This window comes from Phoxinus phoxinus, assembly GCF_949152265.1.
Source record: "Phoxinus phoxinus genome assembly, chromosome: 18".
Lineage (NCBI taxonomy): Eukaryota > Metazoa > Chordata > Actinopteri > Cypriniformes > Leuciscidae > Phoxinus > Phoxinus phoxinus.
Genome location: NC_136893.1, coordinates 24,934,474 through 24,946,559, shown reverse-complemented (window position 1 = coordinate 24,946,559; position 12,086 = coordinate 24,934,474). Strand labels below are relative to the sequence as shown.

Here is a 12,086-nt window from a genome sequence, read left to right as displayed (position 1 = left end):
TTTTTCGCCGGAATTGTCCTTTAATCCGGGTACATGAGGATTAAAAGATGGAGGGAGAGTGAGCAACCCCATCACAATTCCATTTAGAATTATGGAATGCAGCTTATTTTTTCTCTTAGACCTTTCTTTATAGTCTTATTGTTCTTGATCTTTTTCATTTCAGATACAATAATTCACTGTAATATTTGCAACTGGAGTCTATGGGCCCTATTTTGCACCCAGCGCAATTGACTTTGGACACCGACGCATGTATCATTCCTATTTTGCACCCGCGCACAGCGGACTTTTCCCTCCACAGACGCACGTCGGTAAATTAGGGAATGAACTTGCGCTCGCGGGGGCGGTTCAGCGAAAAGAGGAGGCGTGTTCCGGCGCAAAAGTTCCCTGGTGCTATTTTGCAGTTTTAGAAAGCAATTCCGCCACTGACCAGGAAAAACCTTAGCGCGTGCTTGGCCATAATGTAGCGTGCGAACAACGCGCATACACTTTGATTCTCTTATCTAAACGGACGCAGCAGTTTTCATTTTTGCAAATCATACATTATTACAAGGAAAAATATTGTTGTGTCCATGAAGATGTGAAGAAATAGGCATAAATTACATATAGGCATAGACATTTACCCAAATTATTATACGCCTCTTTAACCGAAGCTAATTTGTGTGGGTTTCTCCCATCATCCCCATACATTGTCACTGTGTTTTACGGCCCTGATGAGAACGTCGGTCTCCTCGGCTGTGAACCGCTCCTGGCGTGCGCTGGCAAATTCGCCATTATAATATCAATCCGCCATGGAACAAGCGCGCCGGCTCTTAAAGGGAATTTGAGAGGACGCTCTGATTGGTTTATTTCACGTTACGCCCAAACCACACCTATGAATAATGAAGCGACTTCAGACCAACACATTTTAGATATGCAACGGGCGCAAGAGTAATTTATAGCAACAGCGCCCGGGATCCGCCCACAAAGTTACTTGCGTTCCGCGTTTGATACTTGCGTTTCAGATCCTTAAAATAGGGCCCAATAACTTAAAAGTCAAAACTTCCTCCCCAGTTCAAAAGGAGCAGTAATTGAAACTAAACTGTTACCATTAAATGCCTAGCATAGATACAGTATGCTCTATATTGTAATCATCCTTGTTTGAACAGGCCTTCTGCCAGCAACCCTATCAGCTCATGACAATGATGATCCGAAGAGTCCTAATTCCCAGTTCACCATGAGGGTGGTGTCGCAAGAACCTGCATTACCAAAAATTTCCCTGAAGGACATGCCGGGTACCACTAAAATCAAACAGCTCACCCTCTCGGGATGCTTTGACTATGATGTGAGTAACTAATGGAAAGGCAAATGCTTTGAGCATTTTTCAGTATTTTTTTTATCTCTTCTGTCTCTTGTATTTTAGAAAGCAAAAACATATAAATTGCTAGTTGAAGCGAAGGATCAAGGGACGCCTGCAATGTCTTCAACTGCAACTATTTTTCTGGACATCAAAGATACCAACACCCATGCACCAGAATTTAACTCTACCCAGGTGAGTCAGGCTGGACCGTCTTTGCAGATTGATATAAAAAAAATAAAGTGTAACTACTGTGACCAGGGTTTCCAGGGGCCCGTACCATGAAACTCTGTAACAAAGGGTTACGGGATTAGTTTCGAGTTGACAAAACCAAACCAATCCATTCATGCTTTGTTGTTACCATTATTACACTGGTCATCAACTTTCTCTGTTAACTCAGGCCCTTGATTCATGGAGTACATGCACATGAAAGTGTGACATCAGTAGCAAACAGCCAACCACATTCACCATTCACTTTTCGCAAGACGGTTAATTTGTCAATTCAATTAATCGATTCAATTATCTATTCTGCAGAAGATTAAGAGATTGAAGAATATGAAATGTATAGGTGCATTTACAGAGTAAGAAGAAAATATGTTGTTATATCAGTGCAAGTGAAAGTTGTGAAGTTAGTTTATATAGTTAATAATATATAAAACTGGCGAGAAACCTGCAAGGGGAAAAAAGTAAACACATGGACTCCGAGGACTTGGCAATCGTGACTGTGTGGTGCTTTCAAAACATGACTGTTTGCCTTCTGATATAGCAACATCGGGTCAGCCAATGGCATGAGTTTAGGGCAAAACAGTCTGTTTGGCGGACCAATGACAGAAGGGCAGTGTGTTTAGGAAACCTGTTAGTAAACAGTCGACTGGTCTGCATAACAACTCACTCAAAACCAATCAGAATTCCTCAGCAACCGCATAGCAACACTCGTGGGGTTTTTGTCTGGGCAAATCAAGCAAATAATTTTATGTACAGTTGCAATTGACCCTTCGCAGGGAGCTTGATTGACAGGTGATCTGACCAATCATACTTCGCCATCCGCCATTTTGTCCGACAAAGCAGTCAGGAGAGTTAGTAGATTAACATGGGAGGATTTGAACTTGAGAAGCGGAGTGTACTGACGCTTTCCGTGGTTAAAACAACATTCCTTCTGATGTTCATTCATGTTTATTTGATGCTATAAATGAACTAGAAGGAAGAGATGATCGGTTCACAAGCAGCTTTAACTGAGGCTCTACAGCGACCTGACAGACACATTAAAGAGCCACAAAACGGTATTTATTGTTTAAATTTCTTTTAAAAAATGACCAAATTTGAAAGGTGAGACTTTGTTTAATATCAAAAGTAACTGAAAAGTAACCTGGTCTGTCCTGTCTGTCAGTGTCCTCTCTGCTCCGCGATGTATTTTTCACTGCATGAGAACATGGTGTGTGTGTGTGTGAGAGCGGCGTAGCTTGTCGGACATAGCAACAGTAACTAAGGGGGGCCGGTCTTTGCGAACTGTCAATTGATGCTGCTTATGGTGCAGAAATGACACTGTACCCTTACTAAATAGACGGCTTTATTGAGTACTTTGGTTTCAAAGCTTGTGTGATATGATATACATGAATGTATCTGTGTGTGAAACAGTACAACATTGAAGTGATGGAAATGGAATCAAACAAGGAGATCCTAAGAATTGGCGTCACAGACAAGGACACACCGAACACGCCTGCGTCACGAGCGGTGTTCTCCATCCTGAAGGGCAACGAAGATGGAAATTATAAGATCGAGACAGACCCCAAAACCAATGAAGGCGTGCTGACTCTCATCAAGGTAAATGCCACTGTTCCCTTTAATATTTCATTCACTTCTAAGAAAAGTCTATCGGGTGTATTCAAAGAGAAGTGAAGTCGTCACCTTGCTAAACCGGTAATGATTAATGATGCGAACATAATTCAATTCTGCTGTAAAGCAGCTAGAAAGACAATTGATCAGTTGAAATCAGTTCAGTGTTTATTCAGTTCGGTTGAAGAATAACTGAGTTCACTTCCGCCATAAAGCAGCTGGAAAACATTGATGTCAACATCCAGCTCAGTTCAGTTCTCATCCAATAGTGTTGTGCTGTCAAATCAATAATATTGCTGAATATTAAGTCATATGAGAACATAGAAGTCATCACTGGGAACTGGTTTACACAACTATAGTAAGTAGAATGGATGTTCAATTTTCTTGATTGACATTTTAAACTATCTACAGCACCAGATTTCACTTTGATATATGAGAACTGAACTGAGCTGGACGATGACAACTAAATTAATTAAACTTTTTTACAACAAAAATTAGACAACAACTTAAGATGGACTATGACTATATTTTCTTCTGGAAACAAACTTTGTTGCATTATTTTCCTGTTATCTTTGTAAAGCTGCTTGGGGGGGTACATTTTTTAAAATAAAAATAAAAAAAACAGTTTGATTTACTGTTGCAAATGGACGTTACATTTTCTTGCATGTCTTTTAAGGAGCTTTCAATGTTGATGTTACACTTTTTTTCAACGAATTGATGTTACACTGGATGATTTATCAACACCATGTTGGATGATTGCACTAAATAAACAGTTAAATGTTTGATTTAGAGTGTAAAAGGCTTATTTTTTTCAGACAAAAGTGATATTCAGTGATATTAGATGTTGTGTGTAATTTTGTTTTTGTATTTATTGTGATATTTAATATCTAAAAGTTTGAAAATTAATTTAATCCAAATAATAATTTATATTTTAATGCCAATGAAACAAATATATTTGGTTGAAAGAGCATTTTTACTTTCAATTGACTATAGAAATGTGATTTGTGTAAATATTTTTTTTTTAGGTTGAGAAAAAGTAAACCGATTACTTGTAACAAGTCGAAGTATTTTTTTTTTTTTACTTTGATCCAACAACACATTTTTTCCAGTGTACTTATTAGTCATTTTTTGCCATGCATGTTAGTTTTTACATTGTGTTGATGAGCTAAAAAAAAATAAACAGGACTGAATTAGAAAAAAAGGACAGCCTGTGGTTATGTGGACTCAATATATATATCAATATTATTGTATTTCACAGGGGAAGGATTTTGAGAAAACTGACCGCATAGAGCTGGAAATCGCTGTCGAGAACGAGGAGAAATTATTTCAGTGTGTCAATGGAAAGGCCCTACCGGGTTCCACACCAAAGCCAAACTCTGTCAAAGTGGCAGTGAAAGTCAATGACGTGAATGATCCCCCTGAATTCAAGAAGACTACTGAAGTAATTTACCGAAATGAAAATGGACCTCCAGGAGATGTGTTGTTTGTACCTGAAGTCAAAGATGAAGACTCAAACTCAAAGAATATCAGGTGTGGTTGAGCTGCGCAACATCAAATTACACTTTTTTTTTTTTTTTTTGGATTTAATTTTACTTCTTTTATCCTGCTTTCATTTTACTTTCATCATACTATAATATAATTGTGTAAATGTTTGTGGTTCGTAAGATTTTTAGTGTCTTTATGATTTTAAATGTTAAGTCTCTGCTGTTGTGCTGCTTCATATTTTTGTGGAAACTGTAATACTTTTTTGAAACTATTAATTCTAAAAAAAATATTATTTTGAGACGATGTAAAAGTGTTTACTGGCACTTTTGATACATTTTATGCATCCTTGATGAATAAAAGTATTAATTTCTTTAAAGAAATCTTACTGACACCAAAATGTTTAAGGATACTGTATATGACATAATATATATATATATATATATATATATATATACACACATTATAAAATTGTATTATAGAATCACACACATGCACTGTATAAACATAGAGGCGTATGTAAAGCAGAAGTATTATAATATCTGTATATATGTGTGTAGGTATGAGTTAGTACAAGACCCAGCCAAATGGGTGAGTGTTGACCCGAAGACTGGAAAGATCACCACAGTTCAGACGTTGGACCGGGAGTCTCCATTTGTCAAAAATGGCACCTACACTGTTATAGTCCAGGCTATAGATGACGGTAAGCACCAAAATATCTGTTCTCAAACAATCCGAACACTATTCCAAATGTGAACTACTGTCATTGACAACATCGAGAACATATCCATAAGATACACAAGTTTTTATTCAAAGTGATGCCAACTAATTGTGTAAAGAGGAAATGTGCATGTAACGAGGTAAAAAAGAAAGACACAATACTAACTTCTTTACTAACTTACAGAATAATGCACAGTATATGGTAATGGTTAAAAAAAAACATGGGATTCTCTTGCAAAACTGTGCAATTTATTTTTGCTAAACTTTGAGGAATGTTGTATTTTCTCGTAAAATCTTGATATGGAAATATGACCAGGGAGAGAAAACATGACATAAACATGAGAATTTGACAGTGACCAAAAAATTTACTTTAAGTAACTTTGCAACTACATGTTAACTAACTCTCCTTACAGTTACAGGGCAGATTAAAAATATATATATTATATTATAAGCAATATATTTCATTAAACCAATGTTATTATACTTTTAGTTTTAGTTTAGCTTTTATTTTGTGAACACATTCCTATTTAGTTTTTATATATTCAGTTTCAGTTTTAGTAATTATAGTTTATATTTTAGTAATTATAGTAACAGAACACTTCCAGTTAAAGGCATTTAATTTCAGTAAAGTTTAATGTTTGCCGTTTACAGTTAACTCTTGTGCAAACCTCTTAATAATACAATTATAATAATTGTTTAACATTGAACAAAGAACCAAACAAATGCAACTTAAATTAAACATTATTAATTCAGACTCATTCATATTAAAGATGAAATCTTGTTAAACGTGGTGCATAAGAAAACGAAAAATATGCTAATATTAATATGATTATTCTTTTATGGTTATTTCTATGATTCATCCTTTGAAACATTATTCTTATCTATTGCATCTTTATCATATACTCATAGTTATACTCATAATTTTCATGTGTTCTATTCAGACCAGACATTTAGTTTACTTCTACTCCGACAAATGTACGTCTATTTGTGGGCTAGTGTTACGTAGAGGCGGAGACGGTCGAATCCATTTGCAGATATTTCTTAAAGGTGATGACAAACAGAGAATAATCAGACAGGAACTCAAGGGTAATCCAGAATCGAAGTCAAACAGGCAAAGTTCAGAGGCAGGCAGCAAAGGTTCACAAAACGAGTTCAGAGTCCAAGTTCAAACACACAAGATCAAATCCAAGCACAGCGAAAACAAGGGTTACACACTGAGACAGAGGTTGGGTAAAACAATACTTCACAAATGACACAGAACAGAACAGTCCAGATAAAGGGTAGCTGAGGGTGCACAGGTGAGACTGATGAAAGCATAATTAGATGATTAGGGAATAACGAGCATGAAGGATAATGGGAAATAAAGTCCTAGTATGCAGGAGAGAGGGATCTAGTGAAACCAGGAGGAGGCGTTGTCGTGCGTTCCGTGACAGCTAGACATGCTATTTGTTTTTTCCGTTTTCTGCTCAGTGTGGTATCTTGTCTAATATGTGTGGTATCTTGTTTAGTTTTCACACAAGATGGTTATCTTACTTGGAATTAAGGTACAGCTGTATTTGCATGATGGAAATACTTATTTAGCTATTTCTGCTTCTTAGGGCTGGTTCACAGTTCACACAGAAACCGGTTTTGCTTTGAAAAACGCAAGATCTTGAGCCGCGTCTTTTAAAAGTTGAACTTATTTTAACTTGAGTACCACGTTTTAGTGAATGTCGTGTCAGATGCGAGACGTGAGCGCAATAGTCATGTCCGTCAAGTCAAGTCAAGAATATTTGTATAGCGCTTTTCACAATACAGATTGTATCAAAGCAGCTTCACAGTATTAAATTAAAATAATAATAAAACATCTAGCGCGTGTTTACATCGAAAAATAAAGTAGCGCAGTGGAATGGAAAAACTTGATTTTCTAGCTAGGCTACAGGATAAGAGCTTATTAATTACGAAAACGATTATTTATTTTTACTAATCATTATTTAATTTAATTTAGGTGTTCAGTAACTGTTGTTAGTTTAGGTTAATTCCCTTTCGAGAGTACTCTCGTGGTGCGTAAGTTGACTTACGGATCGGGAAAGCCCCTTTCTCGAGAAGATTGAAGCCTAAAATTATCCTATAATTTGCTTTAATTTAAAACGCACTTGCTGCAGCAAGCAGACCTAAGCGAGACGGCTGGCGCGCTCATTGGCTGCTCTGCAGCAATTGCTGCAACCTATGGGGAGACGCGGCTAGCATGAGAGCCAATAGGGGAGCTTCGCGCCCTCTATGAGACAAAGCCCGCCGAAATAGGTGTGGCCTCATGCTATAAAATAGTGCGTCGCCCATAGATGCCTTGATTTCATCTCCTTCAGCGAAGGATCCACTTCGCTGACTCCGGAAGAAGCCTTCGCGCCGTCGAACGAGCAACCAGCGGGACTGCAGAGCTGAGGACGCCGGCGAGGAGTCTCTCCCCAACGCCGCCTTCACGCCGTTCCATAGCCCTTCTGCGCTATCCGGCGCCACATATCCTTTTCTAAAGCTAAAACTAAAACTGTCTGTGTCGCCGTTGCGTCACTTTCAGTTCCTTCCTATCTGAAAGAGCAAATTGCGGGCGTTGTTTCAAATACCTCGCGATTCCTGTGCCTCGTGTCGGGTTCCCCTCACGGCTGGGGACCGCCACGTGATCTGCGTTTCCTGCCTGGGGAAGGACCACGCAGAGTTCGCGCTCTCCAATGGCTCCCCTCCAGGGGGTCCGAGACCAAGGACTGCGGTGAACCCTGAGCCTCCAAAGCCCTCCTAACCACGGGGGAAAAAGACGACGGTTAATTCTCGCTGCGGCCGGACCACCTTCGAAGAGCTCGCGCACTGTTTCCCCAGTTCCCGCCTCAAATGTGACTGCTTATTTCGCAGTAAACGGGCCAGTTCTACAACATGCCCGCCTGCACACAAAAGCCGTTTTCACGGCGACCCAAATAAATCTGAAAAAGAGCAAAATGTCTGTTTTTATTCCGGTTTATGCAAAATGTGTTACAAATGTAGGTTCTGTGCCCACTTTTCAGTGTTCACCCCTACCCATAAACACTGCACGTTCAGTGTCCCACACACACTTAGGGTCCCCTCCCATGAAACATCTTCCCGCTCTCGCGGCATGTGTAACATATGTAGAGCAAACGCCCATAACTCCATACGCGCCGCCTCATATAAGCGCTGTAAACACAGTGTCACAAGCACAAACAGTTCAGGCCACCGGATCCCTTGCACACAGTGATCCGAGCCTAGACATCATTCTACCCCTAGCCATACGTGCAAGCGCATGGGAAATCATCCCGGGTGTATCAAAATGGGTGCTTCAAACAATAAAGCGAGGCTACTCGCTGCAGTTCGCACGCAGACCACCGCGCTTTCGAGCCGTGGTCGAAACCACGGTGAAAACAGAAGTAGCACATCTGCTTCGCGCCGAAATAGCGAAACTGCTGAGAAAGAGGGCTATAGAAGCCGTCCCTCTGACACAGAGCAAGACGGGTTTTTACAGTCGTTATTTTCTCGTCCCGAAAAAAGACGGCGGTCTCCGCCCCATTCTAGATCTCAGACTTTTGAACAAAGCGCTCATGAGGCGATCGTTCAAAATGCTGACGACCAAACAGATCCTCGCGCAAATTCGCCCGGGGGACTGGTTTATGTCAGTGGATCTGAAGGATGCATATTTTCAAATACAAATAGCACCCCATCACAGGCCATTCTTGAGATTCGCCTTCGAGGGTCGAGCTTATCAGTACACTGTCCTACCGTTCGTCCTGTCTTTAGCACCACGTACATTCACAAAGTGCATGGACGCAGCTCTCGCACCCCTGAAACTACAGGGCGTGCGAGTTCTGAACTATTTAGACGATTGGCTAATTCTAGCTCAGTCAGAGGCAAAACTGATATCGCACAAGGTTTTCTTACTCAGTCATTTGGACAGTCTGGGTCTCAGAATCAACTGGAACAAGAGTTTATTATCGCCCAGTCAGAAAATCGCCTTTTTGGGGATAGAAATAGACTCTGTTTATAGCCCTATCACTCGTCCTGGGACGGTGATAGGGAAATTTTTTATGTGGGCACACACAGCGTTTTACACGGGGTTCCCGATGCGTAAGTCAACTTACGCAACACGAGAGTACTCTCGAAAGGGAACGTCTCGGTTACTAACGTAACCTCGGTTCCCTGAGATGAGGGAACGAGTGTTGCGTAACCTGGCCGTGTTGTGCTCCGTCTGTGTCGCTTCAGTCGATGAAAACAATTTTTATAGCATGAGGCCACGCCTATTTCGGCGGGCTTTGTCTCATAGAGAGCGCGAAGCTCCCCTATTGGCTCTCATGCTAGCCGCGTCTCCCCATAGGTTGCAGCAATTGCTGCAGAGCAGCCATTGAGCGCGCCAGCCGTCTCGCTTAGGTCTGCTTGCTGCAGCAAGTGCGTTTTAAATTAAATCAAATTATAGGATAATTTTAGGCTTCAATCTTCTCGAGAAAGGGGCTTTCCCGATGCGTAAGTCAACTTACGCAACACTCGTTCCCTCATCTCAGGGAACCGAGGTTACGTTAGTAACCGAGACGTTTTTCATTTACCAGTATGTTGAAGTTTCTATTTTATTTCAGTTTACGAAAATGTTTTTTTTTTTTATTATTTTTTTTAAACTTTTTTTCAGTTGGTCTGCTGCTAGGTTCGTCGTTTGCTTCTGTTGTGCTTGGCCCAGATAATTGCTGCTTGCAGCTATATTTATTATTATTATTATCATTATTGTGCTCTTATTTGAAGCAACGGGCTGGTTCATCGCTGGTCTAGCTTTCTGTAACGTTATTACGTTGAAGGCGAGTAGAGTTGAGAACCCACGTGTAGTTTTATTGATAACCATAACCAAAATAAACACATAAATAATAAATCGAACTAAAACATGACAAATATGAACACTTGACTTTACTTGAACAGACTTCAACGTGACCATAAAAAGTCTTCACAAAACAGCAGGTTACAATAGCAAAGCTATCAAGAGACTAAGAAAATGAGGAGTACATAAACCAGTGGTTCTCAAACTTTTTTGGTTGTGCTCCCCTTTAAACCTGAATATATATATATAGAAGTATTTTGCTGTTCTTAAAAATCCCAATTGAATCTCTGTACACAACTTTTTGTCTACCTGCTGTTCACAGGAAAGCCTCCCGCTACAGGGACATGTACTGTTGTGGTCTTCCTGGGTGACGTGAATGATAATGCCCCCTATCTCACCTCCAAAAGCTTGGTCATGTGCGGTAACAAGGTCGACCGTGTCAATGTGATTCCAGCAGACCTTGATGGTCCTCCATTTTCAAAACCTTTTACCTTCTCTCTGGGAGGAGAAGATCTTAGGAAACTCTGGAAGCTGGAGCCCACCACAGGTCAGTCACATGCATTTACTTTATTTTAGGGACGTCCCAATCAAGTATTTTGAAGCCCAACTCCGAGCCATTGAATATTGAGTATCTGCCCATACCAGTGGCGGCTGCTGGTCTTTCAAAGAGGGGAAGCTCATTTTCGGAAAAAAAATGTTTTACCAAGTAATAGTGGTTACTATCCTTTTACTACACCTATCACAGTCCAACTAAGGTTTCTGTGGTAAAAGCATGGTAAGTTTTGTGATTACTGTCCTTTACTACACGGTGTAGTAAAGGATAATAATCACAAAACTTACCATGCTTGTAGTAAAGGATAGTAATCACAAAACTTACCATGCTTGTAGTAAAGGAAAGTAATCACAAAACTTACCATGCTTTTTTGTTAAACTGAAACAAGGAATGTGGTGTATAATTGTGTGAAATGTATGATGAAAATTGGCTAGCAATTTCGCCAAGAAACGGGTTGCAGCAGTTTGTTTTACGACTACACTTGCAAAATCTGCACGAACACAAATCGTTTTATCTCGCTGAAATCTTGACGGATTTACAAACGGTTTGTTTTCTTACAAACGTTATTAACGTGGCTATAATTCTGGATGCTTGAACATGTTGAAATATATAATATTATAATTATTCATAAGTAGGCAGTGTCATAACTACATCTCTGACGTTTTTAACATACCAACCCGTTTGAAAATCGGTAGAAAATTTAGCAAGTTATGGTTATTTAAAAAGTACATGCACCATTAAAACACAATGTTACGATTGAGCGAGCTGACTGTGACAAGATGGCCGCCAGGTGCGGACATCGACCTCCATTGGCCAGCAGCGCGGACGAGACATCTAGCCTTTATTATGTATTTCTATGACTTAAACGCAGTCGTGATTAATGAACGCACATTGAGCTTCTTCTTTTCCTTCTAATGGCGGTTGGCAAACCCCCTTGACGGTGCACACCGCCCCCTACTGCACGTCACCTGCATGACAGCAGACATAAAATAAAAAGGATCGGGGTTAGGATAATCGATACCGATCAGTTAAAAAAATGCTAAATCAGCCCCGATATCGATCCTTGAGTTTGGCTCAGGACATCCCTACTTCATTTACACAGTTAATGGTTAAGGATGTTTCACTATTTATCTGGTCCCATCTGTTGTCAGATTGCACTGTAAAAATCATTCTCTTAATCCGTGTTTGTGTCCTGTGAAAAAGAAAAAAAAAGAAAAATGTATGTGAGAATTGCATAGCTGAGACTATTATATCCAAAATATAATTTAGTGCGGTGTATAAGATTTCATAGTTTGACACCAGTGTTATTTTAATGTAATTGATATGCG

General features: G+C 39.8%; 1 protein-coding gene across 4 annotated transcripts in view; it reads left to right on the top strand.

Annotated features, from left to right (window-relative positions):
• Positions 1 to 12,086, top strand: part of LOC306985353 (cadherin-like protein 26) — a 146,028-nt gene that overhangs the window by 111,375 nt on the left and 22,567 nt on the right. For all 4 annotated transcript variants that reach the window (XM_079587513.1, XM_079587512.1, XM_079587515.1 and 1 more), the window contains exons 6-11: positions 1,146 to 1,321; positions 1,400 to 1,528; positions 2,969 to 3,154; positions 4,425 to 4,696; positions 5,209 to 5,351; positions 10,528 to 10,752. In XM_079587513.1, the coding sequence (XP_079443639.1) occupies positions 1,146 to 1,321; positions 1,400 to 1,528; positions 2,969 to 3,154; positions 4,425 to 4,696; positions 5,209 to 5,351; positions 10,528 to 10,752 (1,131 nt within the window). The remainder of the gene's footprint in view (positions 1 to 1,145; positions 1,322 to 1,399; positions 1,529 to 2,968; positions 3,155 to 4,424; positions 4,697 to 5,208; positions 5,352 to 10,527; positions 10,753 to 12,086) is intronic.